Here is a 21,254-nt window from a genome sequence, read left to right as displayed (position 1 = left end):
CGAATACGAGTACCGAGTACTACACACTTGCTGTTTGAACCAGGGGGCCTGTGCGATTTCCATTGTCCGGGTGCTCCGGGTATGGCCATCCATCTTCGACGCCTCTCAGCCCCCATGAAATAGGAATCTGACGCCCGCTGTGCATTTCAATTAATATAAATTAAGGGGTTCTCCAATGCGGACTTGGCTCCAACAGTGATCGGCTAAGACTATGCCGAAGATGGTATGTCGCTGACAAGTTGTGGAGACCAGACTGTGAGATGGGGTGGGTTAGGTAGGGCGCATGCGGAGTACATTTAGATTCAGGTTGTTAACTTAAATCCCCATTAATCTCTATAATCTATTGATATTGCTCTCATTATTTCAACGTCATACTTGTCTTAGAGTTTGCTGGGCACAAGGCTGGGCGAGAACTGGAGAGAATGAGATAATGAGAGTGTGCACGGAGTACGGAGTACTCCGTACAATATCCAAGCTCATTTGCAGGAACGGTGGATCGAGAATTAAAGTGCAGGATGAGCCGATTGCATAAAAGCATTGCCGTGTTTCGAAGGATAAGATTATTCATCTAATATAGACATAGTTTGACTAGTAACTAGTAGTACTAGTATGAGTATGAGTATGGAGTATGGAGTCCGTGACTGCCATCTCCAACTCTACTACTCTCCCACTCTGGCACTCTGGCACTAACACTGTCTAGAGTCTACTCTCCTCCTCCTCCTCCTCCTCCTATCAATGTCTCGGAACACACCCGATGTACCCGATATGCCCTATTGAACCTCTTCTCCACGGTTAAACGGCCTAATGCGCTAGTCTGCAGCGCATCGCAGCGGCTAACCAAAAACAGTGTGCCCTGTGCAAGTTTACCCAAACTTTTCAACAACCCACAACCCACTGATCTGATCTATTCTCTGTCCTGATCAAGTACTGATCGCACAGTGGACCCTCCCCAGTCCCCTCGCTGTTCCTCGTTCGTCGCTCTCCTTCACAATTGTGCTTTCGCCCCCATGTCCAACCCTGTATGGTGGAACACCACATGCTTGGCTTGAAAGGTCATCTCTAATCCCAGGGGTCACCGCTGGTCCACTCGTGCCGAAGGGCTTGTTCTACATACACTAGTAGTCGTTCGCTGACGCCCCATCCCATTCTCTGTCGAAATCAGATAGCCTTGCTGAGTGGGGTCCAGTTTGCATCATCGGGTCCAATGCACGAGCGTCCAGTGGATCTGCGCTGATGCACACTACTCGTGCTGACCGTCAACGGAGTACCTTGTTCCTATTCTTATCCCGCCTACTTTTTTTTTACTTATTCGTGCGCCTTCGAGCGTCATCATTGGACTTCTCGCCATCCGCTTCACATCCAATCCTTCCGCCCTGCAACCACAGCCGTTAGGCACGGCTCGTCGATCGATCAATCCCCAAGTTCCAACTCCGTCTAATCTCCTCCATCCAACTTCCCAGCGCCCCCTCTATCATATTGAGGTAAACTGTGGGCTAGCGGCTGAGATACGTATGCGTGTTCTTCTCACCTCCCCCGCGTTAGCCATGTCAGATCCAGGCCCCGCGGGCTCCAGCGATAAACCCTCCAGCGATAAACCCTCCAGCGATAAACCCTCCAGCGATAAACCCCAAGCGTCCAATGTGCGGTGGCAATTCATCGACTCTTCGAATAACAGTCGCAGCAACCTGACGCAAGTTAAACGTCATGTTATGCAGGAGTATATGCGCCAGAAAAAGGGCGACTCGCAGCAAGGTGAGGATGAAGAGGAGGACGCACCCATTTCGCCCAGCGAAGCGTGGCCGGCCGAAGGCGACTCGTGCAGCCAAGCGCAAGTCGACCAGAAAAGCAACTCAGTCTACGCCGCAAGACCCTCAATCCACGAATGAAACAAATCAATCTCCAGCAGTATCCAAACAAGATGCTCTGGCAGATATTGAGGATAGCGGCCAGGGCCGGATTGTAGCTGTCACTACATCGTCCAACCCATATGAGCTGCCAGCCCAGGCTCAAAGCATCACCCACTTGCCTTATAGAGCCTCTTCTATTCAGCCCTACAATCCCTTTGATCCGCAACGTCTTATGAATATATCCCCACAAACCCATAGTTACCCGACAGACTTTAGCAGCAGCCTAGCTTCCTGGTCGTCCGCGCCGACGACCCCCCTTGACTTTACACAATCGCCAAGATCCATCATGAGCGCCGCAAGAACAGATCCGTTCAATACCCTCCCCATCGAGCTGGATCTCGATGGTCAGAGGCTCTTCGATTTCTACGTCAATGATATGCCCGCGTGCTCTTATGGTACACATTTTCGATCGCTCAAAGCCCATAATTGGTATACGGCCGTTTTTGTCCCCGAGGCAATGAAAGGTGCTGTCGCGTTTCAAAATACTATCCTTGTTCATGCTGCAAATACTTGGGCTTGGGTCCGAAATGAGGGAGAAACAGCTGATGGCCTCTTGCATCGAGATCGTGCCATCAGGATGCTTCGTGAACATATGTACAAAAACCCCGGCGATACCTCGGATGTTGCAATCATATCATGTTTAAGTGCAGCCGCTCTTGAAGACTTTGATCCCCGCCTTGGTCGCAAAGAATTTAGCTGGATGCATATGCGCGCAGCTCGTGATATGATCCGCGCGCGTGGTGGCCCTGCTGCATTTGCAAATACTCGATTGGGAATGTTGATTAATTGGCAAGATTATATACTGTCTGGCTATGAGACGCGCGGGCTCAGCTTCTCATTCGAACCAACTCCCTCCTTTACTCCGACTGTTTCAGCAGAGCCTCTTGTTCAGCCTCCTCAAATTTCCCAATCCATACCCTCTCCGCCATACTCCACCTCTTCCTTGTCAGATACTACGCCCTGTTCCGAGCCACCGCCAGTTGCTACAAATAGCCTCATGCAGTTATCCCCAATCGATGAAATCCGGCTCCAGTGCGAAGAATTTCTCGATCTTCTGCGGCGCTGTGAACAGCTTGCTCTCTACCAAAAAGCGAATCCCGAGTCGTGCGACCTATCCCGCCATACATCTGTCCAAGAATCTTCTCTCCTCTTTCAAATTCTATCCGCGCCACCAGGAGCCCGTTTCACGGCGTCAGGAGACCGAAAACAGATGGTCGCTCGTTTCACTGCGCTGATGATATTGAACGCAGCTCTCTGGGATTACCGCTATGCACCAATACACGCAGGGACTTTCCTCAGGACCCTCGAATATGCCATGATTGACAGCGAAGTCAGCATGAGCGGCTCAGTCGAGGCCATCCTGCAAATTCTTCTGGCATGCAATGATGGCTACGTGAGCGTAGATCACATCATATCGTCTTCTATGTCAGATGAATTGCCTGATTTCACACAGTACTCCTCGGCAACACCTTCCCCATCCGCACGGCCATGGTTCGCAGGCCGTATGTTGAAAATTGCGAAACGTTTAGGCGCGGATTCATGGCATCAAATCAGTGATCTCCTCTTCTATTGCTTGACATTGCAGGTTTCTGAATATACTGTTCATTCCTGGGAGCCTGATCTACGCCGTGAAATCTTGGAAGCGCCTTTGACCAGCTATACCATGCCCTCGCTACTCGAATGAAGGTCTGCGTTGAACCAATCCTCATATTCTTGCGTATACCTTCAACTATGTAGTATAATTGTTTCTAGTGGTGATTTGGTGGGTTAAAAGACCCAAATGAATTGATTTCTTTTCTATTCACTAGGTCTTCGTAATTTAAACTATTCCATTTTATCTTAATGCCTTATGATCCGGTTAATAACCTTGGAAAAGCAAAATAGTGACCTCGGGACAGCAGTGCCCCCGGGCGCCCGAGAGTGTACTCAGACACGAATCTTCTCAATTTCATACAAAATCTGAAATAAATCTCCGTCAGCTAGGCATATCCAGGGTTTTGATAACTCAAGGGGGCCCAGGGAGCTTTATTTACCTTCTCGATATATCGCACTCCAACTATAATTCCATCGTCGTCTTCAAAGTCACCAGCATCTTTGAAGAACTGACTATCACGATCGATGCAGGTCAAACATGATACAACGACATCCGTGTATATCTTACCCATAAGCTGAGGTAAATGGGTCAAAGCCTTTTTGACGAGGATTGCTTTTATATCTGCTGCAGCCTTCCGTTTATTCTTCGCCGCGACTAGACTGTCGATAGGGAGTTCTGAGTCCGGGCCCGCCACTTGGAGGTCCTCGGTATAGTGAACGAACGAAGTCCAAAGTCCAATTTCAAGAAGACAGACCCCAACACTATAGATGTCGTGACGCATAGAATACACTTCCTCGGGCTGCAGACCTTGCCGCTGAGGATGACGGTAGATGTTCTTTTCCCAGTTATCATCACCTGTCATGTTTGTTCGTCGCTCGTCGAATCGGAAGCGCTCGAACCCTACCAGGAATGGGGTGCCGAGGGCTTCATTTTCGGTATGAAGCAAAACAATGTTTTCCGGCGTGATATTCTTGTGCACGATCCGCGATGCATGCAAGAACACGACCGACCGGGCCAAAGAGACTGCCAAATTGATGCGCTCGTTCAGCTCATAATTCTTCTTGTTCTCCAGAAGGAGGTATCGCAGACTGCGTGGGATGGCATGACTCATTTTCGGGGGAATGGTAAAGATCATTCGGAAATGAGGCTCGGATGCCGAGGGGCTCTCGGCTTTCACGACTCCTTCACACGGAAGTAGAGAGGAAAACGCCGGGTCAACCTTGGAAAGAATCGAGGCGAGATCCCGCACGTCCTTTCTAGCAGTGCCAACGTCGACTGCATTGCGCAGGAAGTAGTGATCTATAATGATTCGTCTGCCTTCATTCGTCAGTCCCATTGATGAGTGTGCTAATGGGATCACTTCTATATCCTTCAGCCCATAGTCTTTCCCAAGAAAGATAGAAGATGAAGAGGAAGGGACTAAGGTTGTCTGGCTTTCCTCATGTGCCTCGCGGAGTTTTGCGACTGTTGAAATGGCACTACTGTCGCTATCTCGACCGCTCTCAAAATCGCGACCGATGATCATGTTTGACATCCGAGATAACAGGAACCACGAGGGATCGAATTGACGGAGCCATCGATCTAGCTGGGTGATGATGCGTTCGAGCTTGTTCTTCGTGTATAGCACGTATTTTACCCGCTTTGCCTCCCCTTTCTTCGCCAGGAGCTTTTCCCATTGAGAAATATCTTCAGGTTTTCCTAGAACATTGTCGAGGGCATATATTGCGGTTTGCAGAGTACTTTGAAGCTCCTGAAGAACTTGGTCTTGGTGGACTTGGTACCGTTCGCTGAGGGAATCCCAGTGATCGCGAAGAAATATGACTTGGTCTTCGATTCTCAACCAATAACCCTCGATCTCCAGGATGACCTGGCGCAGCTCTGTTTCGGCATTTCTGTACGTTTTGCAGTGAATGTAGAATTGCTTTCCAGTTCTGTTAAGGCAATTAGACGATGAATGGTTGCGGGGGCGGGGAACCCCACTTGATACACAGCTCAACCATGGAAGCAGACGCGAAGCCGAGGGAAGCCGGATCCATTGTGGAAATTATGCTGAACTTGAAGGTGAACGAACAAGGTAAATAGAAAAGTGGGTGACCAAGTACAGGTAGTAATGGGCAGAAGGCGGTATATATTGGCGAGACGAGAGAGGCTGACCCGGAAGAGAGGCGCATGCTCTGCCCAATGACCGTGGCGGCCCTTGGCGCTCGACAAGACCCCGGGCTTGGCGAGTTTTGGGGTGAGCGACTGATGCTGTCAGACAGACATCTCCAGCCAGAGTGCGCAGGTTTCAACTCGATCAGTGAAGGCTCGCCATGACTCATTTTGAATCTCGCGACCTGTTGGACCATTTCCGCCAAGAGGCTATCGTGACGGAGCAGCATACTACTCACATCGAGCTACGGACCTACCGAAGCCAGGGAAGACGTCAGGTTCAAGTTGAAACACGATGGATCCGAGATAAAATCATCGGAAGTGGCGCCTTCGGCGATGTTTGGTTAGAAAGCAGACAGAAAGAGGATGACGTGCGCGCCATGCGTGCTGTCAAGGTCATCAGCAAGCATCGAATGCAGGACTGCAACATTGATTACAAGAAGGAGTTGCTCGCACTGGCCAAGTTTTCTAAGCGCAGCTATCAGCAAGAAGATGTTTTAGTCGAATTCTTTGGATGGTTTGAGGATGCATTGCACCTCTTCATCTCGATGGAATACTTTGAACTAGGCGACTTGTCACAACATATCACCGACTCATTATCCGATGAAGATTCAAGACAAATTACAATAGACCTTCTTCATGGGCTTCGCATAATCCACAAAGAAAAGTTTGCGCATCGAGACTTGAAACCTAAGAACATTTTTGTCGTTCAAAAACCACCTGCCCCTTGTTGGTGGGTGAAGATCGGAGACTTTGGCATATCGAAACGAGCATATGGCGAAACAGAACTACATACACAGATAGGTTCGGCCTTGTATAAGGCACCCGAAATTAGTGGCTACTATGAGTCGGCTGAGCTTCTTTCAGGGTACGACCAGGCAGTTGATATGTGGTCTCTGGGGTGCGTGGTCTACGAAATACTCACCCAAAATGTGCCTTTTGCGGATTCTCTAGCCATTTTAAAGTTCTGTGATGGACGGAATCCATTTCCAGAGGATAATATTTTACATAAAGTCGGGCTTGAAGGGGTTGCATTCATCAAGTCTCTGATCAAGGCCAACCCAAAGCATCGACTGACTGCGGATGATGCGCTGAAAACTCAGTGGATTATCCAAGAGAACAAATCAAAACCGCTGCTACCAGACTTACAAGATCTTATACTGGAAGACAAGGAAAGCTGGCTATGGAAGGCCATCAAAACCGGTGATCTGAGGGCAGTTCAGCGCCTCCTTGACCAAGGAGTTGATATCAATGCTGTCGATGCGAGATCTTGGACAGCGTTGAATCTCGCATCCTACTACGGCCAGGTAGAAGTGGCGGAGCTTCTAATTCGGCGTGGTGCGTCTTTGGAGCCTTCCAATGACCATGGATATGGGCCGTGGCATTCTGCCGTGATAAATTCACACCTTGAGATCCTACGCCTTTTTGTCAGAGAGCGACTCGATCCATGTGTCGTGAACCTTGACGGGGAAACCCCGCTAGGGTGTGCCACTATGAGAGATCGCCTTGAACTGGCCAAATTTCTTCTGGACTCTGGCGCAAGAATTCATGGGACCTATGGGAAACACCAAGAGTGTTGTCTAAACATAGCAGTCCTTACAGGAAACCTGAGGCTGACCCGACTTTTTCTCCAAGGGGTTCCAGGCTCGGTCTCCAGATCTTGTCGCGTCAATGCTCTCATTTTGGCTGCTGCTTTCAGTCGCTCAGAAGAATTCTATCTCTTGACTGAAACTATTGGATGCGACGTGAAGAACGAAGATGGCTTGACACCCCTGGTAGTGGCTGCGGCTCTCGGTCAACGAGAGATGGTCGAGTATTTGTTGCTAGGGACACATTTGAACGATGTTGTCGCATCTAGACCACGCTCTACAATTTCCGTTGACAATATTCCATGCGTACAACTTCTCAGAAAAAGTTTCATTGACAGGGATATAACGCACCTCTTCGCAAATTTTGAACCAAATATTTCTACGCCAATCAATACTAACGGGCTCACGTCGCTTATCGCCGCTTGTCAGACTGGTAAACTATGGATTGTTCAATTACTGCTTCAACATGGGGCTGATCCCAACGTGGCTAACCGTCTTGGTGTCACTCCCCTTCGTCAAGCCATCATTGAGGGCCACGCAGAGATAGTACAGCTCCTACTTGAGATGGGCTCGGATCCCAATGCTCCCGATTCTCAAGGGAGTACGCCTCTTTACTGTGCTGCGCACGGATCTTCCGTCGAGATCCTCAAAGCTCTCGTTGAGTCGGGGGCTACCTTGCAGTCTAATTCTCTCGATCAGAATGTGTTGTATGTATACGCCCAAAAAGGCCATACAGAAGCCCTTAAGTTGCTCCTGGACAAATTCAAGCAGCCTGTCAGTGTTTCTAACAAATATGGGGTCACACTATTACATACTGCAGCAAGTAATGGCATGCTTGACACGGTCAAGTTTCTCGTTGGCAAAGGGGCAAATGTCAACGCTGCTTCACTCGACAAGTGGACTCCATTGCATAATGCTGCTGATAAAGGTCAACTCGCGGTAGCTGATTTTCTAATTAGTAATGGGGCCAATGTAAATGTCGCTTCTGACTCGTGGATAACCCCACTGCACGATGCGGCTCTCCAGGGTCAAGTTGAAATGATCGAGTTACTTCTCGACAAAGGAGCCAAACTGGACCCATTGAACTTGGAAAAAGAAACGCCATTATACTTGGCTATATACCATGACCAATATAAAGCGGCTCGTCTGCTTATAGAGAGGGGATCGTCTTTTACTGTTCGGACCAAGGAAAACAAAATTGCTTTAGAATATGCAATAAGCGCCGGGCTGATCGAAGTATCCCGGCTGCTCTTGGACAAGGGAGCGGGTGACCACTTTTACACCTACACGCATCTCACCCCTCTCATGTATTCCTTCCAATTTCCCGACTTGGACCGAAAGATGGTCACCTTCTTGATAGACCAAGAAGTGAACCACAACGTTCTCTCTGGAGACGGCAAAACTGCCTTGCATATGGCCGCTCTCTCGGGCAATACAGATGCAGTTGAGCATTTGCTCAAAAAGGGGGCACATTCAAATGCATTCCTATCGGGGTATAGCTCGTCCCCCCTTTATCATGCTGCTGATGGAAGACATGCCAGAATGGTTCACCTTCTGCTGGACGCTGGGGCTCATGATACGACGCATAACATGGCCACTTTGAATGTTGCTCTTCATAAGGGCCCCCCGAAAATAGTTGAGCTTTTGTTGTTAGATGGGCATACGGAAGTAAATGCTGATATCTCTGAATCAGGGTTGAAGCCACTGCATAAAGCTTCCTTTCTTGGCAATGTGGAAGCTGTTCGGTCCCTTCTTTCCGCGGGAGCGGATATACATGCCGCTGACTCGAGTGGATATTCCGCGTTGCACCATGCTGTACAATACAATCGATCGAAGGTCGTTAAGGTCTTGCTGGAATGTTGTGCTGATGCGAAACGAAAGTCCAAGAATGGCGCTAGTCCTCTGGACTTGGCAGCCCAGAGTGGCCGCGAAGCTTCTGCAAATGTTTTTGAAGAGTATGGTTTTGTGCTCGAACGCCCTGGAGGTAGTATACGCGAAAAGTCGACGATGTTGATGACTGAAGTTTCCCACACTCCAAGTTTAATTTAATACACTACTTGGTCCAATCAGATACATAATTCCAAGGTTATTTGTTTCATCAAGAGAAGCTAATCCTCACAAAATATAGTACATAATTGTATCCTCAAAGTCATATCACTATGTTTCTATTTGCATTAAATAGCAGCTTCGACATGTTCAATCTCTCTGACCTTCTTCTCGCTGACATCTTCCTTGTTTTCCAGTTGTCTGATCTGAGCACCCAATCCGGTGCACACATAGCTCTTGAATTGTCGTGTCGAAATCTTCTGCTGGAACATCTCATCCAGCTCTTCCAAAGATCGATCTTTTGTCTCGGGAAGTAAGAAGTACACAAACACCATAGCGGTAACGGAGAAGCTACCGTATATGATGGCAGTTCGACCACCAATGGCAGCCTGGACATAAGGATTGACAAAATTGATGGGAACTGAAGTGACGAAACTTCCAAGCGAAGAGAGAAGCAGAGTGTGTTCACGTAATTGCCCGGTGCCAATCTCTCCGCCTAGAATCCACACACCTGGTCCCCAAGAGAGACCGTAGAAAACATACCAAAGAACCAACATGGCGACACAGCCATTTTGTGTCATCGTGGAAAGAACTTCATAGCCATTTGCCGTCGTGCCTCCAACACCAATCATCATTGCAGCCATGACGAAAGCTCCCCAGAACATATTGGAGCGCCGACCAATTTTGTCGAAGGTATAAAACGAAATCACATTGGCGACTAAGCCACAAGCAATGACAATCACATTATATTTCAGAGGATCGGCAAATCCAAGCTGCTTCATGAAGGTCACGATAAAGTTATTGATGAAGGAGACTCCTTGAGCCTGCTGTAAGATCTGAACACCCATCGCGATAATTGTTCGCCGGAGGTTGCTGCCTTTGAAGCAGTCCATAACGCTGGTTGCCTTATGAAGCTCTCGCTGCTCCTCGACCTGGAGCTGCAAAAGTTGCACTTCTTCTGCGGCGTTATAGTTCGGACCAAACAAATCTTTGATTGCAAGCTCGGCCTCCGCAAATCGCCCGCGGTAGACTAAGAATCGTGGTGTTTCGGGGAGGAAGGGGTAGGAGCAGATAATGCCAAGAGGGACAAGAAGTTGACAAAGAATCACAGTGCTAAAGGTAGGTTAGATCGAAAATGGTAATGTATTATTATAACAAGGCTGTGTTTCTTACAGATAAGCCCATTGACTTGTCATGCTTTGACATAGATATACGACCAGCGTGGCTAAGAAAGCACCAAAAGTGTTCCAAAACGAGTATGCAGTCAAGAAAGCGCCTATGCCAAATTAGTTTCAATCCAGTCATAGAGATTTGAGAAATAACAGTGACGAACCTCGAACCTTGGCTGGTGCACATTCAGATTGATACATGGGTACGACATTCGATGCCAGGCCAATTCCGGAATAAACGACAATGCGACCCACAACCAACTGCCAGAAGGAGGTTATAGCTGTAGCCTCCAGTATGATGCCCACGGTCAAGAGGCCCGCCATGACCAGCAAAGTTGGTCGACGACCCAAATTGGAGCATAGCCATGGGGCAACGAGACAGCCGATGATGATACCTGCAGAGCCTGTACCCGTGCCAGCAGACTGTTTCTCTGCTGGGATGGCCCAATCATTCTGGGCCTCATCCCATTCACCGTACTTCTTGCCAAATGGAGACAACCCCAGAGCACCTCCCCACCAAGAATTATCAAATCCAAATCCCATGGCCCCCAGGGAGACGAAGCACCCAATAAAGACCAAGCGAAGGCTCAGCTCCTGGTACAGCGCCGACTGCTTGATTGAGTCGAACATCTTGGAAAATGATGAGGATAATCACACCAAGTCCAGGCACCTGGCATGAGTTCCATTCTCTTTTCCCGGCCCCGGAATACCACTTACTATATATACAGCATATGGCGTTTGCGAATGCCTCATTCTCGGGGTAGAGGCCGGGGAAGCAGCTCCGGGGCCCCGCAATAGAAACACGGGAAACCCATATGGCCCGATAGCCAAGGGGGAACACGTCGCTTCGGATAACTTTCTTAGCGTGTGCCTCTCAATGACGGCTAAGCTAAGGGGTGGAGAAAGGCTTGGATGGTGCCAAAGCTAATCAAGTGCCTGGTGGTTGCAACTGCCTTAAGAAGGTGGCTCAAAGGGGCCGGCTAAACATCGGCGGTAATGCTTGCCTCCACCTTCCCCCCGCATCTCCTACACACCTCCACTCGTCTACTTTGGGGACTGCGTGGCTCGAGTTGCGTCCTCTGTCGCAGCCTGATGAGGAGGGGTATTTCAAATATAGCCAGCATCACCATGAGAGTGATGTTCATTCACATTATTTCTGTTCATCATGGCTGCTCCAACACAGCTCCAAACCTTTCAAACTAAACCGCGTGTCTTCATTCTCAGTGACATCTCCAATGAGCCTGATGATGCAGAGTCTTTGGTGCGCTATCTTCTCTACTCTAACCAGTTTCGAACGGAGAGGGATTGGTTGCGTGCACGTCAACCTGGATGAAGAACAAGGTCTGTCCACAGGACATGCAGAAGATTGTCGATGGCTATGAGAAAGTAGTCGACAATCTCAACGCTCACGCACACCCCAATGACCCATACCCGACTGCCCAGTATATGAGGTCCCTAATTAAGAAGGGCGCAGAGGTAAAGTGACATTCATCCACGAGTCACAATTAGCACAATCTCCTAACTCTATATCCGCAGGCATATGGTATGACCGCAGTGGGCAACAACATCCCCCTCAGCGAAGGCGGCCAGCTACTTCTGGATCGCATTGAAGCACCCTCAGAAGATCCTCTCTGGGTTCTTTGCTGGGGTGGAACCAATGTACTCGCCTCTGTTCTCCTCAAGGTCCAAAACACTCATTCCGCCGCCGATGCCGCCAAACTGCGCTCGAAACTGCGCGTCTACACCATCTCAGACCAAGACGACACTGGCGCTTGGATCCGCTACAACTTCCCTGACATCTTCTACATTTGCTCCGTTCACGGCTGGAACCAGTATGGTATGGCCGCTTGGTGCGGCATCTCCGGCGACGGCTGGTACGGCTTCGACAAGGGTGGGCCGGACCCGTCCAAGATCAGCAAGCAGTGGATCAAGGAGAACATCCAGATCGGTCCACTTGGATCTACGTACCCTGACTACATGTTCATTCCCGAGGGCGATACCCCGACTTTCCTGTATATCATTCAGAATGGTCTCGGTGTGCCAGAGTGCCCGGAATATGGATCCTGGGGCGGGCGATACATTCCCACGGATATCAGCGGCAAGGGTGTTTCCAATGGTCATTTTAGTGACACAGTGGACGAAGTCGTGGGCCTTGATGGTCGGAAACACAAATCCAACCATGCAACGATTTGGCGCTGGCGCGATGCCTTTCAGACAGACTTCGCCGCTCGAATGCAGTGGTCTCTCTCACCTGATCTCAGCAAGGCAAACCATCACCCGGTCGTTGATATCAACGGTAGTAAGGGTCTACAGCCGCTTCATTTCGAGTTGGAGGCCGGTGCCATTTTCCAGCTCGATGCTTCTGCATCGTATGATCCCGACCCCAACGATACTCTCACTTTCAAGTGGTACCAGTACCAAGACCCGAGCGCGTCACAATGGTCTGTTCACCATGAGGTAGGCCGGCTGGATATCAAGCCACTCAATGAAGCCAGTAGCAAGGTTGAGGTCAAGATCCCTCCTCCGGAGAAGTGCTGTGTAGAGTTGATCAGTCGGGCGGCAATTCCCAAGGGCCAGATACTACATCTTATCCTTGAGGTGAAGGATAATGGGTCTCCGGCTCTCATCAGTTATCGCCGAGTCATCATTCAAACAACGAATGAAAAGTTGTTGGGTGGCGGTGGTGGTGCAGAGGCCATCGGCGATCTAATGCGGGATGTTTTGCAATAAACCCAATCGTGAGGCACTGTCGATTACAGCTATGAGATAATCTTAGCTTGACCAAGATGTATATCAAGATCTAGAACAATCAAGAATAAACCTTTATGCATTCGAAAATTTAATAGTAGATGAGCTATACATCCGCCATTTTTTTACTCCACAGCTTTGGAGATGAACCAACAATGCTACTCCAGCTCCCGCTGTGAGTCGGGTGCATAGATAGAGGATGCATCCCCTTATGCCTAACCCGAGAACGTGATTCCACAGTTTCAGGGCTAGCGGAAGTCGCAAGAGTGACCTCTGCTTGCTCGGTCTGATACCGACGGGAAAATGCCTCATCGACCTCTTCAAGGGAATATCCATTTGTTTCCGGGTAGAAGAAGAAAACGACAAGCGCAGCAGCCCAGTTGAAGCCTACAAACACGTAAAAATAGTTGGAGCTCAAATTTGTCAACGCGATTGGCGAGCACTGGGCAAAGATCAAATTCAAGCTCCAATTTGTGGCGGTTGCGATTGATGAGCCTCGGGATCGAATGGAGGTAGGGAAGATCTCGGATTGGTAGACCCACGATATGATACCGAGGGACGTGAAAAAGAATGAAAAGGCGAAGAACATGGCAATTGCAGCACGGAGTGCATCCTCATTGGCGTTAGGGTCGCTGAAGTCAACATAACGGGCGAGTGTAGCTTCCACGCACATCACTGCACCCATGCCGACTAGCGATGGGATGAGAAGCTTGCGCCGACCGACCTTGTCGACTAAAAACATGAACATGGTATTCCAGAACAACGCCAGCGCGCCCCAGACACCGATGATCATCAGAGAGGTTGATGTAGACAAGCCGAGTGATTTGTAAATCCTAGGTCCATAATTTTGAATCACGTTGGTCCCAGATGTTTGAGTGAATGCTTGCAACCCGCAAGCCAAAAGGATCCGACAGCGCCATTGCTTAGAAAACAGGATATGACGCCAAGACCGGACGACATACTGATGCTCATAAGCGACGCTCTCATGTATTTGGGCCAGTTCATGCTCAACAAGTTGGCTGTTTGTCGCATCGCGGTTCAAATGTAAACGGGCCAATACCGAGCGACCCGCACCCTCCTTACCCGTTTCAATGAGCCAGCGAGGAGATTCCGGAATAAACCAGACACCACAGGTTAGAATAATAGCCGGTGCCGTTTGCAATGATAGAGGGAATCGCCAGGAGAAGGCACTTGTACGAAGAGAGCAACCGTATCCAACCCATTGGGCGACCATAATTCCGAGACCGATCATCCACTGCTGCATGCTTGCGAGCGAAGCCCGGATTTGGGGCGGTGCAATCTCGCTGCAGTATACGGGTATAGTTGCTGACATGAGACCGATGGCGAAACCGGCGATGAATCGGCCAGCGATGAGCATCGCGATGGTGATGGCTCCTCCTTGAAGGGCAGCCCCGAAGGTGGCGAGTAGTCCACCGATAGAAATGACCATTCTACGGCCCCAGCTATCGGATATATGGGAGGCGAGCAACGATCCCACAATTGCACCGCCTAGAGATAAATGTTAGCTGCCTGACTCTTGTTTGAAATAATAGCAAAATTTGAACTGAAGCAGAACCATACCAGTGTATGAAGAGATGATGCCGCCACTAGCGGCATCGGATAGACCAGGAGACCCAAATCGATCCAGAAAAGCATCTTGTTCGATACTGGAAGAGATCACACCAGAATCATAGCCAAACAAGAACGAACCGATAGCTGCGAAGACGCAGCAGAGCGTGACAAGAATGAAAGCCATGATTCATAGCAGCACAGCTGCATCGCTAGAAACAAAGTAGGCTAAGACAGAAGCAAAGATAGAGACTGGAGAGACGAAGATGCTCCGGAACAGACAGCGAAAAGATACATATATGGCTAACGCTTATTGACAAGCGCGTCGATAGAATGTGGCGATCCACCCTGTTATCCTTCTCCTGGGGAAGAAGTGGGACGTGTCATAGGGGGGGTAAGCGATCGCGAAACTTGCGAAAAATGCGAAAAATGCCATGCGGGAAGTGAGGGACCCGCCCGCCGTGAAGCGAAGAAGCGAATCAGACGGAATGAAGGCGAAAAGAAGACCCTTCGAGCTCAAAATCAAGGCTGACGGACCAATATGCAGGGCTGACAATGAGCTTAATCTCTCCCCTCGCAGAAGGTAACCCTTCCTGTCGTGGACCCAGTAATCCTCCGATCTACCAATGCCGAGACCAAGCCCACTGGGGGCCAAATCTATTTTCTGGGTTCGGCTGAGATAATTTTGGCAGGCTAGCCTTGAAAAGGCAGCTAGCTGGGTCTGGAATCGTTTCGAATTATTGGGTACAGGGTACGGAATACATGGACCGGCTATGTGCCAGTGGTTTCACGACCGACATTCCTGGTCGCGTCACAGGGCGGATATGCTGGAATCGGCTCCTATAGTAGGTGTATGTCGAATCCCTTCATGACGACCCTCCTAGGAGAGAGGAGAGGAGTCACAGGTACGGAATGGTAGGCAGTGTGTTCGAAGTGCGGTGTACACTCTACTCTAGGTGTTACTATGTAGTACACCAGCCAAGCTGATGTGGGCTATGCAGGGCGTGCCTGGCTTTCAGTCATCATGGATCACTACGGAATAGTACTACAAGGTAATAGGATCGCTAGTGCTTGGATCTGCACTGTCCTGCTTGAGTGATGATCGGAGGTGTCAGCGTCAGCATCAGCGACAGGAGCGGAGAAAGAAAAATAACTTGGACTTTGATGGTGACATGAAACGAGGTTCAAAAGGTAGTGTCGGCCAGAACTTTCCTTGTGAGGGTGACAGTATATAACTGATCCATACTACTAACCTTGTGGAATCCATGGCGTGCGAGGGATAGTTACTAGTACTTACTAGTACTCCAATACTACCCTATAATATCTTGAAAACCAAACTTGAGCATCTCCCCTTGGGCCAATTTCTGCATGGTGAATATGACACACCACCTGGGCATTATTTGATCTGAAATATTGAATTCCAATCTTCAAGGATAATCAGTAGGTTCAAGTTTCAGTATCACAAAGTAATCTCTTGACTGCTAATACCCGACCGGTGAGGAACTTGAGCACCTCGAGAGGGCCTATAGTTTACCTACTACTGTACAGGGCTATGCCTATAGACATACAAAATCGGGGAACTATGACTCTTAATACCCAGTGGATCTCTCACTTTGATTGGCATACTCCTCCGTACTTCGTATTTCAGTCACCACGTCAACACCGAAAGGCTATTCGAACACCGACATGGCTATTAATAATCGCCAAAGGGCATTCGGCGAAACAGAACGCATCGCCGATGCATGCAGGTATTAGGGCACCTACATACATCACACGCGACCGTTAGGATTCAAATCCCGAAGAAAGCTCCGGAGTAGAAGTATACAGGGCAGTTGCTACATATGTACAAGACCAAGATGTGCCGTATGAACTTGAAGTATAACTACTAGTAATATCGTAACTCACCACTTGTGCACATCAAACCAGAAACCACCTGTCTACGTAAGTACCACTCGGGCCCTAATCGGCCTGAAGAAGATCACTCGGCAGATCAACTCATCAATTCCCCTCGGCATTTCGAGCAGTTGGCGCCGAACTGGTACGGAGATGATTGAATTTGCACTTAAACCCTTGTGGGGAACCGGAAAAATTCTACATCGGACTTAAAGCCGAGGTGATCTGAAAAATACCTCGTCGAACGTGCGCAGAACTCGGACTCGCACACAACGAAGGTCCGACTAGTGACTCCTCCCCCCCCCTCCCTCTCTCTCCAAGTGCCCCAGTTACGTAGCAGGGCGCGATTTACTAGTTCGTACCTTAGATGGAAAGAAAGAAGAAGCCTTCTAGAAAACCGTCTCTATTTTTTTTACCTTGATCACCTCTCCATCTCTCCATTTCCCCTCTCTCTTCTTCTTTCTCCTCCACCGCTTTCGGCCGCAATCATTTCATCATCGAAAAGGCCCGTGAGCTCGACCATTAACTCCGCCTTCCATTCGTCGTATTGCTTGCTATTACCCAAATCTTTGACTTTGACTGTATATTTTTCTCTCTAATGTTCCCGCAAGGAGGGCGATCGCTCAGATCACACTAAATATCGGATCGCCCGCCAAGCCCGTTCTCCTTACTCTGTACATGAATCCCACCCCCGTCACCATGGCCACCACCGGCGTTCACAGTGAGGACGATGATCCCGCTCTGAATGACTATCTGAATGATGACGACCCCTCTCAGGGCTCCATGCATGAGGGGTCCCCCTCAGACTCCAAGCTTGGATCTCAGTCCTTGCCGATGCAGAAGCGCAGACGAGTAGGTCGCGCTTGTGACGAGTGCCGTCGAAAGAAGATCAAATGTGATGGCAAACAGCCCTGTACCCACTGTACAGTTTATAGCTATGGTGGGATATTCCCTTCAACCCTCCCCTTCCCCGCTACATACCGGTATCACACGTGGCTAACATTCCATTCCCTAGATTGCACCTATGACCAACCCTCTAATCGCCGCCGTAACCCCGCCCCTCAATATGTCGAAGCCCTCGAAGCGCGTATGCACAAGGCCGAAGCCCTGCTACGAAGTGTAATCCCAGATATCAACCTTGATGACCCACAACTGGACATGCATGCGACAGAGCAGCGATTGAAGAATGCCCAGAAAGAGAAGCAAACACCATCCGCCCCTCTACCCAAGCCCCCAGTGGCCTCAACCGCCCCACCAGAGACCGGGCAAGAAGGAGGGGAGGAATCGCTGTTGGAGACAATGGTAGATAACTCAGGCTGCCTTGACCGCGACGATCAAGGACACTGGGATTACCATGGACATACCTCCGGCATCATCTTCGCGCGACGCCTACGCAAACAACTCGGCGCCGATATCCCCATCGCCCGGCCTCGCGGCATGTCCCAGATACTTGAGAGCCCCAAGTCTGTAACAGGGTCACCCCAGGATGCAGCATTCACACCAACCAACGATCTGCCAGATCGTGAAGTCGCTCGCCGCCTGTGTCACAATGCGATCGATCATGCATGCTCATTGATGCGGTTCGTGCACGAGCCTTCTTTCTTTGCCAACCTGGATCGCATCTACGAGACGCCCCCGGAACAATACACCAACGAAGAAAACTCATTCATACCACTTCTGTACATTGTAATGGCTGTTGGGTGCCTATTCTCTGACGATGGGGCTGGTACCCTGGATTTTGCTGGATACGAAGGAGCCATTGGCCAAGGGTATGTCGTATCACTTCGTCCCACCGGGGAAAAGCACTCCGTCCTGGTTAACTAACCATTTTGCAGTTTTGTCTTCTTCAAAGCAGGTCGGCAGTTGCTTGAAGTCACCGACTGCCGTGATTTGACTTCGCTACAAGCCATTTGCTTCATGATTCTTTTCCTACAGTCTTCTGCTAAACTGAGCACTTGCTACTCTTACGTCGGAATCGCACTCCGTTCAGCTCTACGCTTGGGTCTGCATCGTGCGGTGACTGCCGATTTCAACCCCATCGAGCGAGACTTGCGAAAGCGTATATTCTGGGTCGTCCGCAAGATGGATGTCTACGTCAGCACCCTTCTCGGCCTCCCTCAGATGTTGAGCGAGGACGACATTGACCAGGAATATCCCTTGGAAGTTGATGGTGATTTCATCACTAGTCAGGGCATCCTTCAAATGCCTTCCGATTACACTCCATTAATGGCAGGATGCAATGCGCACACACGCCTATGCAATGTCATTTTGAAGGTAGTCAAGTACATCTACCCCGTGAAGAATGCTCGTCATCGCTCAAAATCCAATCATCGGTACATGGTCAGCCATTCTAAGATACGTGAAATTGAGCGCGATCTTCAGACTTGGATGGAGGAGCTACCAGCAGCTTTGCGACCCGGCACTGAGGTGTCACCCCAACTGGAACGGTCAGTTTTCTAATTTAAATTCCCACTTCCAATGTCGAGAAAACATATCTAATTCCTGTCCCAGAATTCGCCAGCTACTCCGAATCAGCTATGCGCATGTGCAGATGGTCATGTATCGCCCATTCCTACACTACGTTTCTGGAGGGTCACAAGCGCGTGGCGTCGACAAGCGATCATATGCTTGTGCAGCAGCGTGTGTTAGTGTGTCTCGAAACATCGTTCATATCACGACTGGAATGCACAAGAGGGCCCTACTCAACGGCTCATTCTGGTTTACGATGTACACGACATACTTTGCCATTCTCTCCTTGATATTCTTCGTTCTTGAGAACCCTGACTCGCCCACGGCAAAGGACGGTGTTCTTAAAGATGCCATGGAAGGCAAGAATACGCTGGCTGGACTAGCTAAGAAGAGCATGGCAGCAGACAGGTGCTCTCAGAGTCTGAACGTATGTACTTCCCCTGCCCGGCGCATCCAATGCACCCAACTGACTAGACATTTGTAGTGCCTCTTCAAGACCTTACCAGAGATGTTGAAGAACCGCCAGAGCTCTAAGACCCCTGTTAACCTCAAACGATCGGCCCCCTCCGGTGTTTCTGCCGAGGCCGAGCCTGCTCAAATAAAGGCAGAACAGATGACTTTGCCTCATCGCTCAAGTACTTTCCCGGCACAAATGATGTCAAACAACCCCAAACTCAATCCGACAAGCCGTCGACAGAAGAGTATGGACACTACTACTCAATTCAACAACCGACCCACTGAGAGCGGCACTCAGTCGGCCTGGATGGCTGCTTCGCCAGAATTATTAACGGAAGCTATGTCCACACCTGAGCCTGTTTCCGCGACTTCTCTTGCCTCCTCATTCTCCAACCAAGACCCATCAAGCTTGGCATGGGCCCAGCAATTTAGCAACCCGAACAACCTCCCTGATCTCATGCCTATGATGTTCCCGTCCGACGACCCCTTTGCTTATCCCACGCAGCCCATGTCAACATTAGAAGACGACCACTTCCGACATGACCAAGCGGGCAATCCCCAGCCTTCTTTCCCTTTCGATCACTCCGCAGGAAGACCTCCTAGTACTCCAGGCGACCCTAATATGCCGTCACCCAATTTCGATAGCTTCAGCAACCTCCCTGGCTTCTCTGTCGGAACACACGGCGGCATCAAATCTTCGGTGCCTAACCGCCTCCAGGCTGGCAACACTCAATCCATGAACTCCTCCCGAATGAATTCGCCCATTTCGCAGGTGCAGTCGCCAAGCGAAGCTCTCAGCAGCCCGGATTTGGTTTCCATTCCGAATCAAAACTTCGTTTGGCAAGGGTATAATTTCCAACCGAGTAATATCGCACCCCAGCCTCCGACTTCCCAATCCCAAGAAAACCCGGCCCCAAATGGCAATGGCAACGGCAACGGCAACGGCAACGGCATTTTAGATTTCAACATGGGCCTGGACGAGAATGCCATGGGCTTGAAAATGGAAGGAATATCCTTCGACGATCTCTTCGGGAACAATGCTGCCTACAACCCAGGCAACTTGGCTTCTAACGATGACTGGACTCAGTGGATGAATGCCGGCTCCTGAGCTAGTCTTTGCTCTCATGATGAAATGCACTAACGATGGAAGTTGAAATAAAAAAAAGAAAATGGGATATTTATACCTGGCTGGCGTTTCTTGTTTGCAATGAGGCTTTTGATAATTTCTATTTGATCTTTGTGAAATAACGAGTATGCGATTCCTTGATCGCTGTAGACGACTTCAAGTTTGATATAACCTTGGAATGCTCCGAATCATAATCTTACCTTCTAACTAAATGGCACGGATTAGATCTGATTATCTCCAGCGTACCCTGGATACTCCGTAGAATTCTCGACGATCTTCTTGTCTCGGGCTACCATGATCGGTTTAGATCAGACAAGAGACCCACTTAGAGACTTCTGGTCCCGAGTGCGCCGACACTCTTGACTCTTGACACTCTGTAAGAACGACATGGCCCAACCAGACAAGCTTTTTGCTGGGCACTCCAATCCGCAACACCTACGGTAATACTAGTAGGGAAACGCAGCGACAGAGAGCTGCTATCCGCTCTTCCGACCTCGCGAGCATTACGACACCGCGGTCGCATGGATCACTAGCCCT

The 21,254-nt window shown here is 49.6% G+C and overlaps 7 protein-coding genes across 7 annotated transcripts; 4 read left to right on the top strand and 3 right to left on the bottom strand.

Annotated features, from left to right (window-relative positions):
- Window positions 1-1,544: 1,544 nt before the first annotated feature.
- Window positions 1,545-3,591, top strand: N7509_009188 (sigma-70 region 2 family protein; the record flags this gene model as incomplete). The annotated part of the gene is made up of 2 exons (XM_056633825.1): window positions 1,545-1,752; window positions 1,790-3,591. The coding sequence occupies 2 exons, from the start codon at window positions 1,545-1,547 to the stop codon at window positions 3,589-3,591; spliced, it is 2,010 nt and encodes a 669-aa protein (XP_056484445.1).
- Window positions 3,592-3,886: 295 nt separating this feature from the next.
- N7509_009187 (uncharacterized protein) lies at window positions 3,887-5,537 on the bottom strand (the record flags this gene model as incomplete). Its single annotated transcript, XM_056633824.1, has 2 exons — window positions 3,887-5,432; window positions 5,482-5,537. 2 exons carry the CDS (start codon window positions 5,535-5,537, stop codon window positions 3,887-3,889), a joined length of 1,602 nt encoding a protein of 533 aa, XP_056484444.1.
- A 276-nt stretch (window positions 5,538-5,813) lies between these two features.
- On the top strand, window positions 5,814-9,290 carry N7509_009186 (uncharacterized protein; the record flags this gene model as incomplete). Its single annotated transcript, XM_056633823.1, has 1 exon — window positions 5,814-9,290. One exon carries the CDS (start codon window positions 5,814-5,816, stop codon window positions 9,288-9,290), a length of 3,477 nt encoding a protein of 1,158 aa, XP_056484443.1.
- A 125-nt stretch (window positions 9,291-9,415) lies between these two features.
- On the bottom strand, window positions 9,416-11,086 carry N7509_009185 (uncharacterized protein; the record flags this gene model as incomplete). Its single annotated transcript, XM_056633822.1, has 3 exons — window positions 9,416-10,400; window positions 10,461-10,563; window positions 10,621-11,086. The coding sequence occupies 3 exons, from the start codon at window positions 11,084-11,086 to the stop codon at window positions 9,416-9,418; spliced, it is 1,554 nt and encodes a 517-aa protein (XP_056484442.1).
- A 535-nt stretch (window positions 11,087-11,621) lies between these two features.
- Window positions 11,622-13,186, top strand: N7509_009184 (uncharacterized protein; the record flags this gene model as incomplete). Its single annotated transcript, XM_056633821.1, has 3 exons — window positions 11,622-11,717; window positions 11,759-11,932; window positions 11,993-13,186. 3 exons carry the CDS (start codon window positions 11,622-11,624, stop codon window positions 13,184-13,186), a joined length of 1,464 nt encoding a protein of 487 aa, XP_056484441.1.
- Window positions 13,187-13,310: 124 nt separating this feature from the next.
- On the bottom strand, window positions 13,311-14,960 carry N7509_009183 (sugar porter family MFS transporter; the record flags this gene model as incomplete). Its single annotated transcript, XM_056633820.1, has 2 exons — window positions 13,311-14,713; window positions 14,786-14,960. The coding sequence occupies 2 exons, from the start codon at window positions 14,958-14,960 to the stop codon at window positions 13,311-13,313; spliced, it is 1,578 nt and encodes a 525-aa protein (XP_056484440.1).
- Window positions 14,961-17,344: 2,384 nt separating this feature from the next.
- On the top strand, window positions 17,345-20,699 carry N7509_009182 (putative C6 transcription factor (Mut3); the record flags this gene model as incomplete). Its single annotated transcript, XM_056633819.1, has 4 exons — window positions 17,345-18,435; window positions 18,502-19,113; window positions 19,178-19,562; window positions 19,620-20,699. The coding sequence occupies 4 exons, from the start codon at window positions 17,345-17,347 to the stop codon at window positions 20,697-20,699; spliced, it is 3,168 nt and encodes a 1,055-aa protein (XP_056484439.1).
- Window positions 20,700-21,254: the final 555 nt, after the last annotated feature.

Source organism: Penicillium cosmopolitanum, assembly GCF_028827165.1.
Source record: "Penicillium cosmopolitanum strain IBT 29677 chromosome Unknown utg000009l:1.0-9042332.0:1.0-9050551.0, whole genome shotgun sequence".
NCBI lineage: Eukaryota > Fungi > Ascomycota > Eurotiomycetes > Eurotiales > Aspergillaceae > Penicillium > Penicillium cosmopolitanum.
The sequence above is the reverse complement of the archived record's forward strand: the minus strand, read 5'-3'. Positions and strand labels throughout refer to the sequence as shown.